Source organism: Diospyros lotus, chromosome 12, assembly GCF_014633365.1.
Source record: "Diospyros lotus cultivar Yz01 chromosome 12, ASM1463336v1, whole genome shotgun sequence".
NCBI classification, from domain to species: domain Eukaryota; kingdom Viridiplantae; phylum Streptophyta; class Magnoliopsida; order Ericales; family Ebenaceae; genus Diospyros; species Diospyros lotus.
In genome coordinates, this window is record NC_068349.1 from 38,574,794 (window position 1) to 38,600,210 (window position 25,417).

The 25,417-nt window shown below is 37.5% G+C and overlaps 4 protein-coding genes across 8 annotated transcripts; 1 reads left to right on the forward strand and 3 right to left on the reverse strand.

Annotated features, from left to right (window-relative positions):
• Positions 1-535: 535 nt before the first annotated feature.
• LOC127787204 (probable serine/threonine-protein kinase WNK10) lies at positions 536-5,202 on the reverse strand. 2 transcript variants are annotated; one of them, XM_052315131.1, is made up of 7 exons: positions 4,339-5,202; positions 3,099-3,136; positions 2,737-2,964; positions 2,439-2,659; positions 2,199-2,356; positions 1,706-2,099; positions 536-1,634 (listed from the first exon to the last, which is right to left on the reverse strand). In XM_052315131.1, the coding sequence occupies exons 1-7, from the start codon at positions 4,474-4,476 to the stop codon at positions 775-777; spliced, it is 2,037 nt and encodes a 678-aa protein (XP_052171091.1). In that variant the 5' UTR covers positions 4,477-5,202; the 3' UTR covers positions 536-774. The 2 variants fall into 2 exon arrangements, with proteins under 2 accessions (XP_052171091.1, XP_052171092.1); XM_052315132.1 differs by lacking the exon at positions 3,099-3,136 and having other exon boundaries at positions 4,339-4,481.
• Positions 5,203-5,625: 423 nt separating this feature from the next.
• LOC127786934 (uncharacterized) lies at positions 5,626-15,647 on the forward strand. 2 transcript variants are annotated; one of them, XM_052314721.1, is made up of 4 exons: positions 5,626-6,012; positions 10,060-10,208; positions 14,960-15,021; positions 15,215-15,361. In XM_052314721.1, the coding sequence occupies exons 1-4, from the start codon at positions 5,827-5,829 to the stop codon at positions 15,220-15,222; spliced, it is 405 nt and encodes a 134-aa protein (XP_052170681.1). In that variant the 5' UTR covers positions 5,626-5,826; the 3' UTR covers positions 15,223-15,361. The 2 variants fall into 2 exon arrangements, with proteins under 2 accessions (XP_052170681.1, XP_052170680.1); XM_052314720.1 differs by lacking the exon at positions 14,960-15,021 and having other exon boundaries at positions 5,629-6,012; positions 15,215-15,647.
• A 1,361-nt stretch (positions 15,648-17,008) lies between these two features.
• Positions 17,009-18,916, reverse strand: LOC127786933 (dof zinc finger protein DOF2.5-like). 2 transcript variants are annotated; one of them, XM_052314719.1, is made up of 3 exons: positions 18,719-18,916; positions 17,988-18,097; positions 17,009-17,906 (listed from the first exon to the last, which is right to left on the reverse strand). In XM_052314719.1, the coding sequence occupies exons 1-3, from the start codon at positions 18,740-18,742 to the stop codon at positions 17,246-17,248; spliced, it is 795 nt and encodes a 264-aa protein (XP_052170679.1). In that variant the 5' UTR covers positions 18,743-18,916; the 3' UTR covers positions 17,009-17,245. The 2 variants fall into 2 exon arrangements, with proteins under 2 accessions (XP_052170679.1, XP_052170678.1); XM_052314718.1 differs by having other exon boundaries at positions 17,009-18,097; positions 18,719-18,913.
• Positions 18,917-20,035: 1,119 nt separating this feature from the next.
• LOC127787038 (laccase-6) lies at positions 20,036-23,238 on the reverse strand. 2 transcript variants are annotated; one of them, XM_052314878.1, is made up of 6 exons: positions 23,116-23,215; positions 22,626-22,777; positions 22,201-22,445; positions 21,518-21,646; positions 20,433-21,377; positions 20,036-20,322 (listed from the first exon to the last, which is right to left on the reverse strand). In XM_052314878.1, the coding sequence occupies exons 1-6, from the start codon at positions 23,155-23,157 to the stop codon at positions 20,192-20,194; spliced, it is 1,644 nt and encodes a 547-aa protein (XP_052170838.1). In that variant the 5' UTR covers positions 23,158-23,215; the 3' UTR covers positions 20,036-20,191. The 2 variants fall into 2 exon arrangements, with proteins under 2 accessions (XP_052170838.1, XP_052170837.1); XM_052314877.1 differs by having other exon boundaries at positions 20,043-20,322; positions 23,100-23,238.
• Between the last annotated feature and the right edge of the window lie 2,179 nt (positions 23,239-25,417).

Consider the following 25,417-nt stretch of genomic DNA (forward strand, 5'->3'; position numbering starts at 1 on the left):
AGCCTTCCATTATGGCGGCGCGCAGCAGTTGTTTTCTTTGTTTGTTAATTGCTTCTAAATATTTAATAACCGTTTTGCTTTTTAATATATGCCTGCCTGCGCGCCTGCGATGGAAGGGAAGGGAAGGGAAGGGGAGCTTCCAGGAAGGTGCGTACTAGTTAGTTAGGACTTAGGAGGATGGTGGGCTGCGGGCTGTAAGCAAAGCAGGAGAGGGAGAGTTGGGCTTAATTAATTTGTCCAAAATTCTCTCCTCTGCTTTCTGCCAAGTATCCTTCCTTGGTTGTCAATCAATTGTATTCAAGTGACCAAATAATGGTGCTTCTAGTTGGCACCAACCGAACTGTTCATATCCCTCCTGTAAATACAATTAATAGAGATGTTCTTGAGAGAGAGAGAGAGAGAGAGAGGGGGGGGGGGGGGGGGGTGAGAGTGTGTATGTGTGTGTTAAGACAACAAAAGAGTAGAACATACCACATTAGAGTACCAGAACATTACCAATGACAATGCTGAAAGATTGTGGAACAGAAGTATGATGTAATCGTTTGACAAAATTGGAAAATTATATACACTCTTCAAGTTCGTTCAAGCCAGGTAAATATGATATGATCTTCCCTCTCCAAGTACATGGAGGAGTTGACAGATGCTGGGCCTGGGCAGGGCAGGTTCCATGCACCCGTACTAAGAATCTCAATAGGATAATAGTTTCCAGAAAACGAAGAAACGTAATCTTCCACACCCAAGCTAGTAATTGAAATTGTTAAGCAGACAACACATTCATGGAACCACCAGCTTCTTCTTAGTCATCCATCTCTTCCTTGTTGCCTCCAGTGCTTCCTCTTTCATCCTCGAGAGCTGTTGAAACCATTGCTGATACTGTGCCTCAATTGCCTCAAGCTCCACCTTCAGCTCGCCGTCCTGATCTCTTTCAGATAAGGACAACGTTGAGCAGCAGCTTGACAAGCTCACGACTTTGGAAGTAACAAAAGACGATTCCGAGCTCTTTCCAAATTCATTCATCAACGTGATATCTTCAGCACTACTATTTCCCAGCAATTTAAATCCGTCGATTGAATCCCTGAATTCTATTTCAGAGACATGCCCGTTCAAGTCTTTGAAGCTGTCACCATTCCTATAATCCGTGAATCTGCCCATTTTGTTGGTCTTTGATGAAGCATCTTCAGCCATCCCCTCAGAAAAAGCTGACGCTTGAGACTCGGTATCTCCCATATATGCCAGACTTGGACAACTATTAAGTTCAACGGAAGGACTACCACAGTCAGAACTTCTATGCACGCAACCCTTTTCAGCTTGTACATAACCTTCTCCAGCACTTGTATTAAACTCAGAGGGTAAACTTTGCTCGGCTGTTAGCATTTTTTCCCATGGATTAGCAAGCGTGGTTTGGTCATTAGCAAGTACTGAGGACACTTGATTTGTGTTTCTCATTCCACACGAATTGGAAGCTGATGAAGGTTTCCAACTGGGTAAGATTCTCATTATTAAGTAATCAATGAACTCAGCAATGAATGCAACATCATGATCTGCTAGCTCTAATTGTTCAACCATCTCACCCGCGACTGAGAGTGCAGTGTCAGTATCAAGGTAGAAGAGGAAATGTATATTCCTCACTCGGCCTGCAATCAAAAGATGTAATAACATATTATTATGCATAGAAACAGACTAAAAAAAGGAACCATTTACATACCACTCAAGTGAGCAATTCGCAAGGTCAATGACACGGAGTTATCAGCGTTCTTTGTCCCTCTCAGCCTAAACTCATTGTCCTGGTGCCTCCTCTGGAATTCCACAACTACAGAATGTGGACTCCCACTGTTGGAGCCAGTACATACAGAATGGTTGTAATCAGCATCAATATCCATGGAAAGAGGCCCAGAGTTCAGTGAACTTAATGAGTGTGGAAGTTGGTTGGGTAATTGTAGTGGATCGCGAATAGGTTCCTTTAGAGTCTCTGATTGAAGAAATGGATCTTTGAGGAGTTCCTTAGCAGGCAGTCTTTGAGATGCTGGAACGAGACATTTCTCAATGAATTGCTTTACTTCAGGATCACTCAACTTGCAAAGGGAAGCAGGTTTAACGCCCTGCAACCAGACATCATTGGATATTCAGTCATATAATGAATTTTGGCTTTCTGGCTATGGGTAAATCAATACGATGAAACTACAGATGGGCAAACTTACAGAGGTAACCTTCTTGTAGATTTGAGCTGGATTCTTGCACTCACTATAAGGATATTCAAAAGTAACCATTTCCAACATGCACATCCCAAAAGAATATATGTCAACAAGCACATCATATTCCTCCTCATACAGTTCTGGGGCCATAAATTCAGGAGTTCCTTACATTTATAATAGAAAAAGTAAGCTCCTAATGAAGTTTCATGTTCAAAGCAGATCAACAAAAGTAATACACCCCCTTACCAATAACACTCTTGGCAGTAGGCTGCTGCATAGCAATTGCCAACCCAAGGTCTCCTATTTTTATTTCTCCATGGTTTCCGTTAACAAAAATATTGTCGCATTTTAAGTCCCTGTGGATAATAGGTGGGTTTTGACTATGAAGATAATCTAAACCTCTGAGAATCTGCCTTGCCCAGTTCTTTATCGCCTTCATATCAACACTTTTGTGCTTCTTACGGTATCTAACAGGAAAGATGTGCAGAATTACTTCAAGAACACTTGCCAGGTAAACAAGTGAGGAACAATTAAGTGAACTTACTGCCTCAGACTCCCAGATGTGAACAGCTCAGTGATCATGTTGATGGTCTTCTTCTTATCATCAATCCATGAATCATAGAACTTGATGATATTTTCATGTTTCAGAGTTTTAAGAAGATGAACTTCAGAATACAATTTTTCCAAATTTTCTGGAGACTGCAAGACATCATTTATCTTCACACGGTTCCAAGCAACTTCTATTCCATCAATTTCGTCAAAACCCTTATAGCTACAAAAAGGAGTGAAGAAACAAAACAGCACCACCTGAGAGTTAATAAAAAGTCTCTCCCATAGGAGAATTAATATTTCAATACAGGAAACAAAATTACAAAAAAACAAATGAAAGATTAAGCTTAGCCATACACGGTCTTGAATGCACCCTTGCCCAAAATTTCATTGTACTGTCAAAGAACAAAATACAAGAAAGACATCAATGCCCAGACAACTTTCTTGCAAACAATAAATATACAGTTGGTCAATCAAATTAAGTTTTTCCAACTATTTAATGGCATATTTGGTTGGGTTCTTGGGATACCTTTTTCAATTTCAGTTTTTGTTCTCAAAATTTTGGAATTGAAAATAAGGAATGGTTTTTGGTTACTTGCTTTCATTTAAAAAAAAATCAATATAGAAATTTTGAAAACTTTTGAAACAAAAATGGAGAGGCCAAAATGACTTTTTATTTCAGTTCCTTCCCGTTCCCCACAGATCTCTCCCTCCCATGACCACACAAACTCAACAGCCACCCCCCCCCCCCCCCCCCTCTCCCTCCCCCGGCTCCAAAGAACTCATTAGTAACCAATTCCATCCAGTAAATTCATCAGCTACCCTTCTCCGGTGAACCTTCCTCCTCTTCTCTTTCCGTGTCACTCCTTTCTTCTTAATTGTCCTTTATTTTTTCTTCCTAAAGCAATTTGGGAGTTACTAGACTTGATGAAGAGGAAGAAGGAAAGAAAAAATAAACAAAAACAAAACTATCTAAAATGTGTTAAGTTTTCATTCTATCTTTTTTTAACTAAAAAAAAAAAGAAGGAAAGAAAATTAACAAAAACAAAACTATCCATAATGTGTTAAGTTTTCATCCTTTCTTTTTTTTTTTTACTGCTATTTAGTTACTAATAAAGATGGAATAATCAACTTCAACTCTTGCCCCAAAAGATCACAAAACTTCTCTTGTTTGAGTGGAATATTCTGTTGTTAGAAAGCTTAAGTCTTTGTCCCTGAGGTCTTCCAATTTCTCATTAATCAAAGAGTTCAAATAAACTAATGTCGTTACACATTAACAAAGCAATCGTGGCAACCATGTAATGGCATTATAACAATGAGAGAAACATTGACCATCATTCCTAACACCTTCACCTTCTGGCTCAGCATTCAACGTAGTTATACAAAATGTTTGGCACTATAGGTACTACATTATCATGTTTAAAGAGCATGGTGCTAAATTTCCCAACATCCAAGATCAGCAATGCCAATCCACAGCTTCGATGCAAACAGCACCCATCAAGAAAAAGAGCTCATCTTTAACATATACAAGAAGGAAGCTGCTGCAAACAATGTCAGGTTCAATTCTAGTAAAAGGATTTGAAACATAGTAAATTACCCGAACATATCGACCCCTGGGGTCTTTCTCTACATAGTCAGCATCAGAGTTAGGAGGCTCCGCCGGGCCAACGGAGCCATTGTTACTCAAACTACTACTACCTGAAGGAGGCAAACCCAACCCATGCCCAGAATTCATTCCGACAAATAGCCGAACACGTAGCAGGCGAAGCGGAAGAATAGAAGAGCGAACCGCTTCCTAGTCAGAGAAGCGCGGATTGAATGCTGCGGCGGTGATCGGAGAGGGCTTCAGAGGCAATGGAATAGGGATCGAATGTCGATCGCTGGCGCGATCCGGATCGAAATCCGCAGGCAACATCGAGACCGAATGAGCCTGACAACGACGAAGAAAAGAAGAAGAAGAAGAAGAAGCGAATCGAATCATGACCACGAAACCCAACCCCACGCGCGACCCCTCAATTCCGCCATATCAACCCAGAAAACATTTTTCCCCGAATCACCATTTGGTCAGAAACAAGAAAGTTGCCAGCCAGCGAGCGAGCGATAAAGCCAAGCAGGATGAAAAGGAGAAGAAGAGAATAAAAAGAGAAAGGGAAAAGAAAAAAGTTTCTGGAGAAGCGAAATGAAAGCGGTGGGCGTGCAAAAAGAGTTTGGAAAGGAGAGAATGGAGGAGGGAGGGAGGGTGGGTGGGCTGATTTAGGGAATGTGGTTGGTTGGTGCGAAAGCCATGGATCCAAACAAACGCTACGCTTGTTCATGCCATATTGCCGTCTCTTCTCTTTTCTCTTTCTCTTCTCTTCTCTGCGGCTTCAAAATCCAAGCTTTGCTTTGGATTTCTTCAGCTCAATTTAGGGCTATGCAACCGTTCCACATCTTAAACACAGCAAAACCGTTTGATCCAAATTTGGGTCTTAATTAGGGCTTAAATTGAGAGTCTGATTCCTCCGGAAAATATACATTCCACGTGGAAGATTTGATCCTGATTTCCTCCTCTTTCTTTTTTTATTTTTTTAATTTATTGTATTTTATTAATAAATAATAAATAAATCACCTTAATTAAAGGAATTAAGGCACAAGAGGTGCAGTTACAATGATAATGATATTGGTGGGTGGATAATGATATGGATGCCACCATATCAATTATAATTTTTGAATTTTTAAAAATATTACAACTTTATCTTATATAATTTTATTATTTTATTCATTTTATCAAACCAAGCGTGACCTACAAAACGTAAATTGTACCGCCCCTCTGACTCTGTTGGGTATGCGTGGGTTTGTTAACTTAGAAATAAAATAAAAAATAAATAAATAAAAGGAAAGAAAAATATTCGAGTAGGGCTAGCTAGGGCTCCAATGTAACGATTATCCATCTGTCTGTCTGTCTGTCTGGTTTTGCATTGGGTTGGTGAGCTTCCGTCCTTCCTCCTCCTCCTCCTCGTTTGCCCTATTAAATAATCCCATACCAAACCAAAGGATCATCGATCAGAGATCAGACGGTGCAGTCTACGACTGTGAATCATCGGGCATGGCGAATTTGTACGTTATGGCGGTGCCACCCTCGGATCTCAATAGGAACACAGAGTGGTTCACATATCCTGGGGTTTGGACAACCTATATGTTGATCCTCTTTTTCTCTTGGCTGCTTGTTCTCTCCATCTTCGGCTGTACTCCCGGCATGGCCTGGACCATCGTAAATCTCTCCCATTTCGTTGTATGCTCTCTCTCTCTCTCTCTCTCATCGTCTGATTCATTGATGTTTAGTTTGGGGTCCATCTTATCTGGGTTTTTGGGTTTCCATCAAATTAACCTCTAAGATTACTTAATCTCTTGTTCTTCACTAAGTATTTCCAGAAATTACACAAGATATAGAGTGGCATGATATAAGGAAGAAAAAACACAGAATAACACTTAATTACTTTATACTCCTATCTTGCAGCAAACCAGAGAATACTGAAAACTGAAAGAAAAACATAGAATTCCATTTCCAAAAACAGAGACTGGTTTCTCTCTTGGTTTCTTTCACTCTAGGTTTGAGTGTTACCCATCTGTGGCACACAAATTTCGCACATCTGATGAGCTGAAGCCAGTATATCCAAGTATACACAACCATTTAAAAACTCTTTAGTATTTTATGAATATTTCATTTCCTTCCAACAAACTTTCTTTCTTTAAAACACATACGCAGATTTTCTTTGAGGGTGGCCTCTGCCCCTCCTTTTTCCTTTTACTGGAAAACCTTTTAAGCCTCTAGGAGAGAACTTCAAGTAAGCCATTTTGCCCTAGCAGTAGCAGAGACCATTTCCATTCTGTTATCCATATGCTGTTCTTTCTTTTCCGGTTTAGCCCATGCCAATGCATATGCAGACAATGCTTTCATGGATGCATTTCATTTCTTTTGATGGCATATATGCAATGCAGGTGGATATACCTCAGATGAATCAACTTTCAATAGCTGGAGCTCTTCCTATCCTTTTATATCCATCTGTTTCGTATAACCTTGAAGCTGAACTTAGTTTTTTTTACCTCTCTTTTTCTTCTGGATAATTGCTCAACTTTTCTGCTTTCCTTTCAGACCTTAGCCTTTTCTTTCTGTTAACCAAGAACCCTTAACATTTTATGTTGATTCTCTCTTGTAACAACCTGCTACCAGATTGTATCAATCCTCTACCATTCAGTTTCGAAGAAGGCTTCTAAAGGATTCTGCTTCTAGAACTTCAGGCTTAAACCAGCAACCACTAGTCTTCATCCACGATACAATGATTTTCATGAAATATTTATACAAAAATATGTTATATGAACATCCTGTTGCCACATTTACTTTTCCTTTTTTGGCTAATTATAATCTTTGTTTTTTACATGTACAAAAACTTGATTTTACAACTCCCCTTGGCTTCTTTCTCGGATGGATTCTCCTTTTATATTCTTTGTAAGCATTTGCTTCTTGTCCCTTTGCATAGGTTCACCCTCTCATAGCATTGTATTAACCACATATCAAGCCTCAGTCCCACGTATGATGTCAAACAGGCCAGCTCTAGCCCGCCATTGGCCCTAAAGAGACAGGCCGAGTTGGGCCCAGCTCGATCATGGGATAGGACAAGCTTGGGCCCAGCCCGTCAACCCAAAGCACGACCCTACTCAGCTTGTGAGCCTGCCTAAAGGGTCGTGTTAGGTCAGCCCATCGGGCTCTAGAGACGAGCCAAGCCCAGATTCATCAGCCTTAATAGTTTAGCAAAAGCCTGCCAGGCCAACCCATTTTTAAAATAGTTTTGACAATAATTTTAAAAAATATATTTATTTAATTAATAACTAAGATATAAATATTTTTAAAAATGCAAATTCTACTTGTAAAATAAAAATTTAGAATGTAGAAGTTAAAAGTTTGAAATTTGAAACTTTTAATAGTTTACAATTCCACTTCAAAAGTGGTATTAAATTTTATAAATATTAAATATTCAAAAGTTACTTCATATTTTGAATTCGAACTTCAACAATTGTGTATGAGATACATATTATTTATATACTTAAATTTTTTTAAAGTGATTATGCCTTTTTGTGTAAGAGATATAATTTTTTTTGTAAAAAAAGTATAAAATTGTGTATGAGATATAAATTATTTGGGATTTATTTATTGTCATTGCGAATTTGTGACATCGTCTATATAGTTTTTAAAGTATTAGAGTTATTAAATTAAATATCAACAATTAAAATTCAAAATTGTATTATTTATAATTTTACTTTTTTATAAAATTAAAATTGGTCAGGCCCAATGGGTCAAGCCCATGAGTTGGGCCTATGGGCCTGAACTGAGCCCTTGTTAGGCTCCACCCCACCCTATATACATGGTGTGCCAAGTTGAGCTCAGCTCACTACAGTAACAAGCTGGGCCTGGCAGGCCCGCGGGCTGCCTGTCCCATTTGACATCTCTAGTCCCACTAGGTGGGGTGGGCTACATTAATTCTAGCTTGCCAAAGTTCTCTATCTATGGCTTTGTCTTTTGTAATTGTGGCATCTCATTAACAAAGTAATATTATTTATCAGAAAAAAGAGGTTATGATGTTGTACAAGGTGTCTGATAGCTAGTAAAGCTCTCTTGGTAGTTGTACTAAAGGCCCAAGATTAAATCATTTCATCCAAGCTTGGGATTGGGGAAGCTCTCTATTTTGTTGCCCATCTCCTTTGGACCTAGGAAATGTTTAACAATGTATATACTTAAATGTTGGCAAATTTCTATAGGTCAGAAGCTTTAAGAGTTATCATATAATTATTTTTTCAATCTATCTGGGAAAAGGCTGTTAATTCTCCAGTGACTCTAGTCCAGCATAATGCTCCATTATAACTCCATTTGTAAGCCCATAAACCACTCTGTTAGCCCCCATGAATCAGTTGTGTCTCTAATTAAGTAAAAATGTTTGTGGTGCTTTATTCCTTTGATGGTCGTTTGTGAAGGATTAAATTGTTTTACTTTTTCTCGTTATAACAGGTGCCAAACAGAAAAAAGTTATAGTAGGGTTACAGTAGTAAGTACCTCTCTTTGTATGATTGATGCTATTGATTAGGTTTTGGTGGTTGAACATTTATTATTTCTAGTGGTAGGGTTACTTGTTATAGGATTACCTTTTAGGTATTCTCCAGGATTGCCCTATGATAAGATGGGTGATCTGTGGCTTGGAGTGTTCTTGCATCACTCGTTTTTGCCAAAATTCTACTGATGAGGGGGTGTTTCCCCGAAACAACTATTTGTTGATTGAAGACACCTTCCAAAGTAGCCTGCTTCATCTGCAGGCAGCCCTCAGTTCAATTTTTGTGGTGGATAATTTCCAGAAGAGGAATTTTGGATGGGTGTTGTATGAGTAAGTTGAGGTAAGACTATGTATCATCATCTTCACTAAATCATGGGCAACAAGGTTCAGAGTATCTTACAACCAATTTTTGGTGTATACCATCAAGATGGGGCTTTGGCAATGGTATGTTTGTATGTGGACACGACCTCTGTAAATTAAGGCAAGGCTGCATACCAAAACAACACTCCCCCAACCCTCACAAAGCTAGGAGCCTTGTGACATGGTCATGGGTTTGGTGTATGCCCTTTTCAGTGATGGACATTTTGTTTGCACAGGGTAAACCTAATTGGAATAATTGGCCTGTTATTCGATGCTTTTGTGATATGGGAACAATCAGTGGAAATTGGAAAGCAAGAGTAGAGAATTTGAGGGAATGGAGCCCCCAATTCATCATCTAAGGGGAAATATCCTCATTTCTCCTTGTTTTTTGTGGCCAAGGGGAGGGATCTGTTAAGTCCATTCTATGTTCAATTTTTTGTGGAGCTTATTGATTTTTAATTTTATTTCTTTTCTAAAGGGTCTTTTATTTTATTTTTTTGGTTAGGTGAATTTGTAAATAAATAAATAATTATCACAACAGCATTAATAAATAAATAATTAAAAATAAAAATAAAGTAGTTTTTTTTTCTTACAATCTTTTTCTCTTCTTAATGAATGAATTCAGTATCACGGATTATAGTTTTTCTTAGCATGCAAAATTCTATATAGTTAAGCACACATTTTCCTGCTTCAATGAAATTATTGAAAATTCATCAGCTCTATTATCTCTTTAGACATCCCAAGTATGTTCTATCATTTGGTTATTGTATTTCCCTAACACTAGTTCTTTTATATTTGTAACTTGATACATTCTGCACCATATTGATTTGCTTCATACCTCTATATTGCATGATTGTGGAGTATGTTTCTGTGTATAGGTTACTTATCACTTCTTCCATTGGAAGAAAGGAACCCCTTTTTCTGATGACCAGGGGATCTATAATGGGTTGACTTGGTGGGAGCAAATTGACAATGGAAAGCAGCTCACACGCAACAGAAAGTTCCTAACAGTTGTACCCGTGATGCTGTAAGTTACTTTAATTGAATTATAGAAACAACATGCTAGTTGGGAGATGTAGATTTCAAGAGTCTTATTGGTGGCCTTCTTTAGCTGTGGTATTTTAGGCATTAATGTGCTCTAAATTGACTTAGCATTAGAAGTGTGCCAGTTAGCATGCTTTTCACATTGACTATTGTTGTAAATGTTGGGTAATGTTTTCTAGTTGTGTTTTCTCTTTATATGTAACAAAATGAAGAACAAAGGAATGCAGAGAAGAAAGGCGCCCAGAAAAGGGAGAGAAAATATTCTCTAATCTTATCCCTCAAAACTATACACTCAATCATCTATGTACCATTACAAAAGGAATCTTCTAATAACCTATAAAAGAAAAAGTACATCATTGTTCCTCTGTATAGCTCAGCAAACAAAAAAGTAAAAAGCAGAAAAATAACAAAAGAAATAGCAAAAGAATGAAAATTATCCTTCTTCAATAATGGACACTTTCCCTTTATTAGATGGAGCGTGTGTCACGGAAGGGGACCTAGGACGGATACAATTTGTAGCTACGAATCTTGGTTTATTTTTTGCTTACTTTCGTTATTTCCAATTGCTGTAATTCTGTTAATTTCCTTGTTGTAATTGCCTTAGTTATATTAGCTGGAAGATTCCCCATGTGGAGGGAATTAGAATAGGACAAGAAGCGGTTATAACCGCATGGAGGAGGGAATCTGCTGTAGCAGTCCCCACCGCTGAGTGCTATATATTCCCAGCTGGTTGGAGTAAGAAGCATCAATGAGAATATCAGAATTGCTTCTCCTCTCTCCTTCTTAACTCTCTCTCTCTCTCTCTCTCTCTCATTCTACATTCTCGTTCTCTCCCTCCCTTGCTCTGTTCCGTTTTGTGTTAGTCGAACCCCACTCCTAATTCAATCCGAACTAGGAGTAGTGGCCTTCACGGGTGTGCCGTGACAATTTGGTATCAGAGCCACCTTTCCTTGGACAATCGAGAAGAAAGTCAGTAATGGCAGAAGGTACTCGTATGAAGAACCTGGAATCACAACTACAGCAGACCAACTCGGCCACGATCGACTGTCAAAATCGGATCGACCAGCTTGAGTTAGGAGCTACCCGTAGCCATGAGGCTATCATGGCGTTGGACAGACGAGTGGAGAACTCCATGGATGGAATGGAGAGAGGGGCAACAGATCATGTGATCTGTTGCTCCAGTGTCTATTATCCAAGAAGTGGTGTGCGTTTGGGTGGAGAAACAAGTAACCATACCAGCGACTTTAGAGTTAGTGACATGCTGAGAAGATGGGGAAGGTTGAGTAACAGACATGGTGGCAGTGGCTGAACTGGTGTCCTTAGAATGCAACAAAGCCAGTAGTTGATTATATTGACCCTTGGTAAGAACCATAGTCTCAGAGCACTCTTCATCATGATTATCAACAAAACATGCTCGAGAAGGAGCAACAGCAGCAGCAGTAGCAAACTTCTTGTTCTTGCCATAAAGCTTATGGCCAGGGGGGTACCTGTTTAATTTGTAACATTTCTCAACAGAATGGCCAAACATATTGCAATGAGTACACAAAGGTGGGGTTGCATTTCCTACTCTGAAGCAGTTCTCAAGAGTGTGACCCTGGATTTTGCAATAAGTGCAATAAGGACGAGTTGGTTTCTGAGCGACAGAGTTATAAAATTTCTGGGCAGGTTTGGAAGAAGAGGGGTTGGTTTTAGCCATCATGGCCATGAGGTCAAAGTTAGAGGGTTGGGTAAGCATGAGATGTTGCCATTCTTGCTGTTGAATCATGGAGAAAACTCGATTAAGAGGGGGTAGGGGTTCAAGAAGCATAATCTGATCTCTGGAATGGGAATAAGAATCAGATAAACCCATTAAAAACTATATGACACAATCACGATCGTATCGATCATTTAAGACCTTCAGCTTGCCACAATCACAAACAGGTATGGGGTCATAGGTAGCCAATTTATCCCATAAAATTTTTAAGCGGCCAAAATAAGTGCTAATGGAATCCTGACCTTGAGAGAGGCTAGCAAGATCCCGTTTGAGTTGAAATATGCGAGAACCATTTTGTTGAGTAAAATGGTCCTGAAGTTCAATCCAGAGAGTGCGAGAATCATCGACCAAGGCAAGACTGAATTTAACAGAAGAACTTACAGAATTTTGCAGCCAGGAGACAACTAAATCATTGCAACGTTCCCATGCTTCAAAAATTGGATCAGTAGCATCTTGAGGTTTGGAAATGGTCCCATTGATGAAACCAAGCTTGTTCTTGGCTCGAAGGGCACGACTTACAGCTCGAGACCAACTGACATAATTGTCAGCAATGAAGAGTTCTGAAACTAAGGCAGCAGTGGGATTGTCACCATTGTCGATGCGAAATGGGTTGAAAGGATCTGAAAAGTTGAGAAACCTTTCGTTAGCCATGGTGAGAAGTTTGGATCAAGGGGAGCTCTGATACCATGTAACAAAATGAAGAACAGAGGAATGCAGAGAAGAAAGACGCCCAAAAAATGGAGAGAAAATATTCTCTGATCTTATCTCTCAAAACTGTACACTCAATCATCTATATACCATTACAAAAGGAATCTTCTAACAACTTATAAAAGAAAAAATACGTCATTGTTCCTCTGTGCAGCTCAGCAAACAGAAAAGTAAAAAGCAGAAAAATAACAAAAGAAATAGCAAAAGAATGAAAATCATCCTTCTTCAATAATGGACACTTTTCCTTTATTCGAATGTGATGTATTATGCTTCAATATTATATGTTTGGTTTCTAAATATGTTAACCATGAATGTCATCATGAATTAGCAGTTATGATGTGGGGTGTTTGTTTATTTGATTTTTCCTGTGAATATTTGTTATTTCTGTATGTGTTTCATACGTACCATTACAAGAGTTTGCAGATTATTCCCTCATTTTCTTGTGATCTTTCTTTCTCTCCCCCTCTCTCTAGATATATAAGCATATGGTTTATATATCTGGCTATGGAAATGTAGGTGAGGATTGAGATGCAACAAGTTGGTTAGGGAGTTTGCTCCCATATGAATGGCTGTCATAACCTCCATTTTGAAGTCAAATGCAAAGATTTTCTGTATTGTTGCAAGTCTCTCAATTTATTCTTTGTTGTCCATCTTGATTTCCCTTTTGTTGGTTGGTTTGTGTTTCCTAAGTGATGATTGGAGACAAAGAATCTCTTCATGATTCTAACAGAGTGGTGAGAAAAATTGGTCAATTTAGTTTGACATTGTTATTGACCTTGAATTCAACAATACTATTGGGAATAATCTAATTGAAACAGAGCAGAGTGATTTAATTGAGGCAGAAAAATTGGCCACTGTTACTGACCTTGACAGTCTCATGATGCTCTCACAATCTAATTGAAACAGAACACGAGTGAAATAATGGAATTCTGGTGTTTTTGAATTATTTATTGGCTGTAACCTCAATTTTCAAGTCCAGTAGAACAGATTAATGTACCACAGATGTCAGAAAGTATTCTCTGCCTCTTCTTCGTTTTATGGCTTGATTTTCATTTAGAAGTTTGTATGTGAATTAATTTTGATTTTTGATGTCAGACATGAAATCTCTTAGTGGATTGTGAATGATGGTGCTTAATCAACGAAACAAACCCCCGCGGCTTAGTCAATTTTTTGTGATGTTAATGTGGTCTTGATAATTAGCTTGGGAAGTGGCATTCAAATTGATCTCTGGTTGAACAACAATAATGGGAAAAAAAAATGGTTGTGATCTGAACTGCATGGTGTCATAGAAGGAACAAGATTTCAATTTTTTTCAGTATATATGTCTGAAACATTTTTGTTGACTAGAGTTGGAAAAGAGATACTGGTGAAATAATGAAGTTCTACTGGTTCTAAAGCATAGAACACGATATATCACATTGCAATACAAGGATATATACTGAAATAAATGTTGAATTATCAACTACCATCTCATCTAACAGTTTAAGTTGTTAGATAAGGGGTTAATTTTATCTTTTATATTATTAATTTTTACACTCAACATGCCCCCTCAAGTGTGGCTAGGCTCTACTACAAAGCTGGTCTAAACACGTGCAACAATTAAATATTGGGTTAGGTTTGAGGTTTGAACTCAGGATCTTTGTCTGTTTTGATACTATGTTGAATTGTTAGCCATCTCATTTAAAGATTTAAGTTGTTAGATAGATGGTTAACTTCATTTTTTATATTATTATTTTTTACTCTCAACAGTGAGTTGTGTTTTGAGAATAATAGTAGAAGGTTGTATTATAAATATTATTTATAATCAATAGTACTATTGCTGTTTTTGTCTGGAGAAATTTATGGACCTTGTTTTGTTGATAGTTTTACACAATTTTGACTCTTGTATTTAGTTATAACCTTACTACTTTTAATTGGCAGAAATTTTTTTTTTATTTACTTTTAATTTTTGCTTGTCCTTTTATGAAAACGACTTTGTGAATAATTTCTTTGATAGATTGATTATCATCCCTTAATACATTTACTTTCCAGATATTTTTAGATATTTTAAAATTGCTTTTATGAGTACATTTTCATTCCAATGTTAATTGGAGCAACGTGAAAAAAGAAAAATGAATAGGGAAATTGTCAGTAATGAACCTCAAAACCGGAAATGTAATAAATAATAGATTGTGTACTTGGGGTCTCCTCAATTCTTTATCATATTAGTCTCCTGCCTGAATTGCAAGCATAATGCTCATGCTGAGCTTTTTAGCCCTTGTTCTACTTGGCAGGCTTGTGACCGAAGCCTTTTCTTGGTTCAAAAGAGCAAAATTGTTGAGCGCCTACAACTTTGGTATATTTTCCTGTATAACCCATAATATTTTGAATAATTAAGAAACATGAGAGTTCCTGATATATATATAGGCTACCCTATTATTAATAATAGTGTCAGTTCAAGTCTCTACTAAGACTTTAATTGAATTTCAATTATCCTGAAGGTAGGTGTTACCACTAACCCTTAAAATTCCGGTTTCTTATCCTGGCAGGTACTTGATTGCATCACACACAACTGACTACCAACATCCAATGCTCTTTTTCATCACTCTTGCAGTAATTGTGCTGGTTGTTGCCAAGTTCCCTAACATGCACAAGGTGCGAATTTTTGGAATCAATGGAGATCACTGAGCTGAGCCTGCACACTGCGAATCCCTGTTTTGCTGGTGTAGAAGCCCCTATCCTTCCTTTGTTCTGCGAAAACAAACATCCCTGTATGGAAGTCAGAACTGGAGGATCTTTTGGTATATAATGTTTTTATTTGTACTTCATTTTACATATATCAAAAATGGTTGCTCTTAGATGTTCAAGGAATAATTGTATCAAATTAAAATTTGTACAGAACAGTTCTCGTGTATTAGGATTCAATCACAGTGCGGTTATTAGCCCATGGAATACTTAAAAAGAGACGCTATTGTTTGTGTAGTTGCCGTGTGTCCTATCTCATTTGCCTCTAGAAAAGAGTAAATAGTTGGGAACTTGTTGATCTAGTGCACCATGGGAAAACTCATGGTTTTCCTTTAATCTCAACTGTTGAAATAAAAGATTTAGCAATGCTCATGACCTTAAAGTTTGGAATTCGAGCTTTTACTTTCTGAGAAGTCACAGTGGTGAGGGGAATTAGATTTCTGTTGTTGTGGAGCTCAGCAAATTTTGTTGTAGAAGACTACTAGACCTTGGCCTTGGTTTCAGGGCCTTGGCCTACTCTGGTCACGAAGCAGGCTATAGCAGTTAAAAGATTTTGTTGAATTGATAATATTTATGAATGGTCATGGGATTAGAATTGGCAAAGCCAGCTGGGCAACGATAATAAGATTACTTTGTGACTGTAGATTGATAATAAGGTTATTTCTTTGTGACTGTAGGTTTTGTTGTCAGTCTCGTGTGCTATGGACTTTGTTGAGATATGGAATTTGCTATGGGCAAACTTGAATCATGGGATTGTAGAAATACTTGTTCAGTGTGGAGCAGAACATGGGATTAAGGAAATAATCTAATGGGGTGAATTGTCTACCACCTTGCTTGTATGGTATTAACCTGGGATCGATGAACTCTGCAAGAGCCAATAGGTAATTGCTGTATGAATCTGAGCCACTCCACTTCATATATGAATCGGCTGGAGAGCAATGCATCTGATTGATGAGTGCATTTCTGTTGCAGCCGCGGTCGCATAAATGTATAGCAAAACGTTGATTTGTTTGGGACCATGTTTCCAAATTAGCACTATATTTTAATTATTGATTTAGACTTTGAAATATAATCTTTCACCTAATTGGCATTGGATGCTATTTAAATCTCAGCAGAGCAAGCTCTACTGGCTCAACTAGCAGGTCTTAGGCTGACCACCACATATTAATTACACTTTAAAGTTCAAACTGGGCCTGTTTTTCAAGTGTTGGAGTCCCTTATTTGACCGGTGCGTCTCTTCTTAGCTTAGGCTTTACTTACCCCAATTTTGAATAGTATCCAATTCTAGTTTGGTAAAAATTTTATTATGTTGCTAAATCAATAATTTAAAAATCAAAGAGTTTTTTAAAATAATAAAAAAATATTATTTCAGCATTCAACTAAAACTATTCATCAATTTAGCAAAAATTCTATTATTTTGAAACTAATTCTAGCTTGTGGTGCCCTAACAACGGTAAAAGAGATAAATGCTGCTCCATATTATCCTTGTTTAAATTCACCTGGTGAGAAAATAAAGGAAATCCCTCAATTGAAACTGATAATCTTCAACTCTAAAGGATTCCTTGTCACCAATCAAACTTTGATAGTCAGGCAGGAAATGCATTATAAGCTATCCAATCAAGTGAGGCCCCAAATAACAGTAAACAAAGAGTCAAGTGATAGACAGTTGAACTACATCCATCCTGCAATGAAGTTAGTATCTCAACTGCTCTATAAAAAGTAACAACTATCTGTGTGTGTGTGAGAGAGAGAGAGAGAGCAAATTAAATAGAAAGAAAAAAAAACACTCCTTCCTCTCCTATATATAGGTAGGTAGTCATAGATCTTGCCAGTAATTACCAAGATCCCCCTCCTAACTTTCGACTGAAATACCCAGATGAATTCCCTTGTCCCTTTTTTTGATCATCAATTTCACTAGTACTAGTGCTTGAAAGGCCTTTTAGCACTCCAAAGGGAAATACCATCCCTCCACCATTCTCTTCAACTCTATGAAGATTCGCATACCTACTTTCAGGACAATCAAGAGGAAAGTTCAAGTTTTGTTTCATCTCCTGCAAAGGAAATAGTACTGGAGTATATATTGTACTCGAGTCTGGAGTTGCGGTTGAAATTGAAGATGAATTATTTAAACCCACAGAAGTTATTCCAGCACCCTTAAGCAGCTCTATGGCTGAAAGAGGTGATGAAGCACACGAAGCTGAAGAAGAGCTTTGGGGATTGCTGTTGTTGTTATGAATCTTGGGTAACAACTGATCAACAGGCTGAGAGATGGTAAAGTAGTAGTTTTGTATAGCAGCAGAGAAAGGTGGGTTGAGATCGAGGCCTTCATGGATCCTGCTAGGGTTTTGATAAGAGAAGTTTGAGAGGCCAATTGTTGGATTTAGATTAGTAATTATTTCCGAAGCTGCTGTTGAAGAAGAAGAGGATCTCTTGTTTTTCCTAGAACCTCCTCCAACTGGGACATTTCTAAGAGTTCCACCTTCAGTCCAGTACCTTCTGCAAGTTTTGCAGAAGTATCTTGGTTGAGTGAGGCTGTAGTTGTTGTAATAACAAAATTTGGTGTTGGTGGAAGTGCACCTGGGACAATTCAAGGCTTCATCTTTCTGTGGCCTTGCCTTCCTCTCCAACATCATAGTCATAGGTTTGGAGCATCCGCTGATAGCCGCAGCCTCTTCCATGGCTTTAACCTATACGTACAACCCCCAGTCCCAGAGAATTAAGATCCGGGAAGCCATTGAAACATATATAATTAAGCTTATGATCTAGAAATAATAATCTAACTAACAAGGATTAATTCCTACTAATTAAGTAAAGTGGTCGAGAAATAAAGTAGATCACGAGGTCAAAATTCAAATTAAAAAAAGAAAAGAAAAAGGAGAGTGAGCTTTCACTTTAAGGATTGTTGAATTGGCTACAGATCATAAAGCTGCTGACAGTAACGATTAAAACCTTTTTCCAAGCCTTTTGTAAGTTACCACCAAAAGCAAAAGAAACAGTGCCTTCGTTCTCCATGATAAGACTTAAATTTGGAACAAACTGAAACTAGAGATCAAAAAGAGATGGAAAAGTAAAGAAAGAATATCATTGATCTGATGTATCCATATATAAAAGGAAAATCAATGGAATTGAATTCAAGTATATGTTCTACAACAAGAGGCCAAGAAAAGAAAAAAAATGTCTCCCATATATAATCTAAAGCAAACCATATATATATATATATATATATATTAAACTGGCCTATAGCAGCTTAAACCCTGAACAAATAAAAGGACAGAGAGATAAAATAATCTGGAGCTGAATTCACTCACCTGTGACCATTGAGCTGCGTCCATGATATGAACTCAGAAGTAAGAAAGAGAAAAGGGTTAAGATCCAAAGGCGAATCAAATGATGTCTTGACTCTTGAGAGAGAAAATCTACCTCCTTTGTCTGCAGTTGCCTTTAGTGCGAAAGAAAGAATGTTTAAAGATTTTTTTTTTTTTTGGCTGGGAAAAGATGTTTTTTTGTTGGATCACTTTTTCAAAGGTGGAATGGAAAGCTAGAGATGGTGTTTTGACTAGCTACAGGGTTCTGGTATATATTAGTCTAGGTCAATTAGTTCACCCCAAACGATGTGGTTAATTATGTTAATTTGCATTAAGTTGTTGGTGGAATTTGTGATGTGGTTTTCTTTTTTGACACTTTTATATATATATGTATATGGTGGATAACTTTGATTATATATATTCTTCACATTTTCGGCACATCCCTTTTACATACCGTTCTCCAATGGCGCACTTGAATTCGAGAAGAAGGGAAAAAGAAAAATGAATTCTACTTATACGTATTTTTTTTCTGGATATATAAATATATTTTGATTAATTGGTTAATTATTCAGAAAGTTTAGTAAGCTATAATTTTTTGTAACAAAGGCACTGATATCTAATTTAAATTAGAATAAATATATATATATATATATATATTGGGTCGAATGAGGACTCTTGTCTTGTATTTACGCATCACAGTTGGACTATCATTATTCTTGTAATAATCTAGAATCATGCTATCTCACTCTGATAAATTAAAGAAGTATTAGTTAATTAGTTGTATGATTATATCATTTCAAAAAGAGGGGGAGCAGGTAGGGGCCCTTGGAAGGTGATTTTTCTAATGTGAAAGGGACGTGGGATTAGCTGGGTTTGAATGTCTTCGATCAACAAGAGCCAAATTCCTTCAAATCTCAGTTACCAGTTACCTGCCTGCCTTTTTTATTAGTTCTTAATTTTGTTCCTTTTATCTTTATGATCAGTTCTGAATTTTGTTCTTTTTACTCTCTACGAAAACGTTACAAAGCCATCGACCTTTCAGTACATTTCCCGTTAACATAAATATTTTGTTCTGCATAAACGAGAAAAAAACAAGCGGTCATGGTGCACGATGATTCTGTTTACTTAAAAATAGTTAAGAGTGTGTTAAAAGTTTTTATATATTATTTAAATTTTATTTTTTTTGTCACAAATCAAGGATGTGATGTTTGAATAATTAGTAAAGAACAATTTTATTTTTAAAGCTTGTCTTGTATAAGCTCACTAAAATTTATAAGACCTTAGGATAATTAGTTTAATATACATATTAAACTGATAATACACTGCTGCAATGCACAATACTGTTGATATCGAGTCAAGGTATCCCAATTGATCACTTTTTTGGAAAGACCAAACCCATTTGTCAAATTTCTGCTATATATATAAAATCTTGAAAGCTCTCTAGCTTTATATATATATATATATATATATGTCTGGCTAGCACCTGGGCAGGTCTGCAGGAGGGTGAGGAAGGCTCTCTAGCTCTCCTTTCCCATCCTTCACTATAAACACCACTCCCAAGCCCCACGATAAATGTATGTCCAAGTGACAGTGCATGAACCACACCCCTGTACAATTAATAAAATTAAAAATATCATTAATGTCATTTTTATATGTATCATGAGTACTTGCTGATTCAAGTATATATGTAAGTCTATTCTATATGTAGATTAGGTACCTGGATTGTCGGCGACGAATCTAATTGCAGCCCATCCTCCTACTGGGACTCCAATTGTGTTCATGTAAGGCGGATCAACCAAGTTAAAATTCGCAGTTTTGGGATCATAGTTGCCAATTCCGTACCCTACTACATAGAAGCTATAGCCATGAAGATGCATGGGATGGTTCTCAGTGGTGACCGTGCCTGTATCCTGGAAGATTAGTTGAACCCTGGTCCCATATTCAACCACCTTGGTCCTGGTCCCAACCAATGACTGGGTATCATTAGGGCTGTTATTGGGCGCCCCATTGACGAAGTCATAGAACTCAAGGGGTAAGCCTGGAAAGTCCTCAGTGTAATACCCACTAATCCTCCTGTAGTAAGCTTCAAGAAGTGAAATCTTGGGCTTTATAAAGCTTATGTTATTCATGGAAGCAGCGAAAACCCCGCCATTAGGGCCTCGGCAGTTTTGCTGCGGGGTCCTGGAATGGCACAGATTAACATTTAACCCAATGGTGACGAAGAGGTCTGCGTCAATCTGCTTAGGCACATCCACTGCAGGATTAAGGCTCCTAAGCCCGTCCATTACGGTCTTAACCGCGAGATTGTTGTTGAAACTTGGCAATGAAGCAGGTAAAGCCAAGCTACTTGGCAAGGCGCCCAAGTAGCGGAAGTAGGCAATGGCCGTTGTGTTTTGGAACAAGACGTTTCTTGCCGACATGTAAGGTCCCATGGACATGGAATACGTGCCGATTGGCTGGTCCGCGGTGACGAGAACGCCCAGCGTCTGACCTGGGCCTATCATGACATGGTCTGTGGTGAATGGTTTTGTGTATTCCGCATCAGCTTCGACAATGGTGAATTTGTGATCAGCAATGGCAAAGAAGACCTCCATGTTCAAGGCTGCATTGATTAGTCTCAGCAGATATGTCTTCCCGGGGACTGCAACGACGTCATACACATCTGAAAGAAAAAGAAAATATAGCACAGTAACCAGCAGCTGACCCATTAATTAACTATTGTTTAATATATACTCGATCAGCACAGCTGATGATTAATGGAAGTCTAATTAGTATTTTATATATATATATAAATTTATGTACCATTGGTGGAACAATTGTAATTGGGACCAGGGTGCCCATTAATCGTGAAAGCATCGGCTGGCGGGGGAGGGCCGCCGCTGGCCAGAACTGCCTGTTCCAATCGTGGAATGTCTCTCAGCCAATACTCCCCTGTGATGTTCCAAACACATAACAGACACCAAACCTCTTTAGTGCGAAATCAGAATTCACTTCAATTATTAATAAATGGGTAATTACTACTTTTGAATTCCATAATTATCTTCAAATAAATAACCCATTAATTTTTTTTTCAGTCAAGTAATGAGCTTGTTAACGCTACCACCTTATACACCACTAGGTTACCACTCGAATTCATGATGGGTATAATCCATTAAAATTCAAGATGCAATGAATATAACCCTTATTTTATAAAACTTTAAGGCAGCAGTAGCCATAGGTGTTACACATTCCAAACTAGAAAATTCAATATTTTGCAAAATTTAATTTGGAATGTCAAGCGAGTCATATCATTGTAATCATATAAATTACAAAGAGTGAATTTTCTTTTTCTTTTTTTTCTTTTTTTGTATATAAGATAAAGTCTAGTGGTATTCTACTTGAATTTTTGTTTTTTTTTTTATAAATATGTAACTTGTTTTCCTCGGACAAAGATTAATTAGGATTTGGTGGGGGCACAGACTACAGAGATTTAAATATTAATTTACCTAGGATTATGACATGCTCTTGATAGGGGAATATAAAGGGGTAGGGCACCCCAGATTTAGGGTGGACAACAATGGCACCATGAACTGTGGCTCTAAGCCATGAAATATGAGCATGCCAAAAAAGAGTGCCCTTCTGTTGCACCAATGTGAAGTTATAGGTGAAAGTGTCTCCGGCTTGAATGGGGCACTGCGTAATGTATGATGGACCGTCAAACCAGCACGATAGTCTTTGCCGTACACCATGCCTGAAAACAACAATAAGCAGCCACCTTGCTACAAATTAGCTAGAAATTATTAATCAACTCAACTGATATCATCATTACTTATCTTTTAATTAAAAATGCCATATAATTAATGTCATATTAAATTCATATATGTACAGTTTCCCAATACTCTTATAATACATATAATTAGTTACCGCTTACCAGTGGATGGTAGCATTGTAAGGGGAAAGGTTGCTGACTCTAACAATCACTGTGTCATCCTCTTGGGCATAAACAACCGGGCCAGGAAACATTCCGTTGATCGTAACGATGTCCTTGCTATTGCAGAGCTTGGTGATTCTCAAGCTTCGCACCTATATATATATATATATATATATATATGAAAATTGAAATAACGATCACACAGAGAACATCAACTCAATCAATATAGATATATAGACGAATGCAGTATATACATTAATTATAAACTGCATGTATATATTTGCATTAGAACATGCATGCACGAAAGGAAGTCTTGATCTATTACGAGAATCCCTGTTTGGTGAGAATGGGGAGGAGAAATCGTATTAATACGTAATCTTTCCGTTAAAATAGTTAGGGCGATAGATGCAATAATATTACAAATAGATAACTATATGACGCACAGATAATGGGGATAGGAAAAGGCAGAGAGACCTTGAAGTCATAGAACCTGGTGGTTGAAGCGGCTGTTGGGCATTTTTCCACAAAGCATAACAGTAAGCTTAACCAGCTGATGAGAGTAGTGAAGGAAGAAGCCGAGCTGGTCATCTTTTGAGAGAGGGAGAATAGAATAGAATAGAATGGGTGATGGGTGATGGGGGAGGGTTTTTAAAGGGACATTTCTTTTGCCAAAGATTTATTATGTTTGTCAGCTTTCATCATTCCTCTAACATGGACTTGGAATCATAAGGCGTTGCTCCCCTTCTTTACCCAATGGAGAGAATTCAATCTCAAACATAAAAGAAAAATTAAAAAAATGAAAACAAAGTCCATTGGAGAAGATCTCACTCTCTCACACGCACACACTTTTTCTAACTTTTTTGATTCATTATTTTGTCACATTTAATTTATGCGCCCCCCCCCTCCAAACCGGCAACCACCACCTTTTATTGTTTTCTTCTCAAATTAAACATCATGACATAAAATTAATATATTTGTACTTTGTAAAAGGAATAGGAAAAAAATCGTATTTATAATATAATCTTTGTTTTACTTTACAAGTCAAATCTGTAACTTTCTTATCATAAATAACAACTTTAGTGTCGTTAACAAAACTCACTTCTTATATTTTTAATATAATTTTTTAACAATTAATCTTCCAACCCTAGCTACTTAAATATATGGACTATTAAGCATATATACAAATCTTAGTGGTAGATCGTGAGTACGGGTGGGAGATACAAACGTATATATATATATATATATAGAGAGAGAGAGAGAGAGAGAGAGAGAGAGAGAGGCTAATGTTAATGTCTGCGAATGACATGATGGATGGAGACAAGAAGACAACCCCAAAGTTAGCAGAAAGGTGAAGGAAACGGTTGATTTGCTTGGCCTTTATAGGACACCGTCTTACTCTTACTTGATCATACATAGATGCACGCCTTCCCAACCCCCAACCTTGATGGGTCTCATCGGCAATCACACTTCCTAAAAAGCTTTATGTTTAATCACTCAAAATTCATGTCAATAGCTAGCCCTTTTGATTTAATCCACTAAAATACTCTATATATTTGTATGTGCTAGTTGCTATAGTGCCAAAGGGTAAAGAAGATCTATCTAATTCAAGTTTTCTTTCTTAGTAATATGATGCTAATTGAAGGGTTGCTCTTTTATCATCAGTTTAAATTGATAATTGAAGGGTGGTAAGATGATGCTAATTAGTATATATATAAATTATATAGAAAGAGAGATTGGGGGGGGGGTTTGTAGAATCCGATGCATATTGGTAGCTAGAATCCCATGCGTATAAGCCGTGCAGAATGGTGGCTTTAAGATGAGATTGGAATTGGATATAAAATATATAGGGGCCGCTGACCAAGTGGATGATGGTGTTTCATTGACATGATTTTGTAGCTTAATCCTGCGGGCATCCTAATCGATGGCTCAGGACCCGCCACCTACACCCTTCACCTTTGCTGTGATAATATATATATATATATATTATTGGTGTGTTGCTGTATATAGAAATGTAAAAAGTTTATATATATATATATATATTATTGGTGTGTTGCTGTATATAGAAATGTAAAAAGTTTGAAAAACTTGCTGAATTCTCTAAACTCACATAGAAATAACCTCTATGGTAATATTTAATAATTGAGTGTAATATAACTTAGCGATAGTACGAGTTAAAACATTTGAAATGCAAATTATACATAGAACAGATTATTTTGGCGTATTCTCTCTCATAATCATCACAATGAAGTTGCTCTCTCTGTTGGATCCAAATTGTTTACATAAGCTGAAGCTCTAACGAACAATAATAATAGGCAACCAGTGGGCAGTGGGACAAGGTAAAATAATCCACACCCATGCTGATTTGTGAAGCATGCCTAGAAAAAGAGGGCATTTCAAAGCAACCACAACCAGTTTCTAACTGTACATTTAAAAAAAATGTTATATATAAATAAATACACGGGAAGCATGAAGAAATAAACCCCTATTCGGTCCTATCCCTACTACAACAGCACAAATATTTTGGCATTGGCACAACCTACTGGGATTTAGCAACTGTAGCTCGGAATGGTATAGTATAATTCAATTGATCGGATAGATGATCAACAACTGGGAGTCTGGGGCAAGATTTATTGGCCCCATGAAAGGCGTGCTACAAGGACGGAAGAGTGAGAGATAATTAGTTACAAGCTCTCTCACCAAAAGTGAACAAATGCTAGTTATGCTTAACAAGAGAAAATGGCAAGCCATTAGCAGAGCAGGTAGCGGATTTTGAAGAAGAAACAAATCCGCCT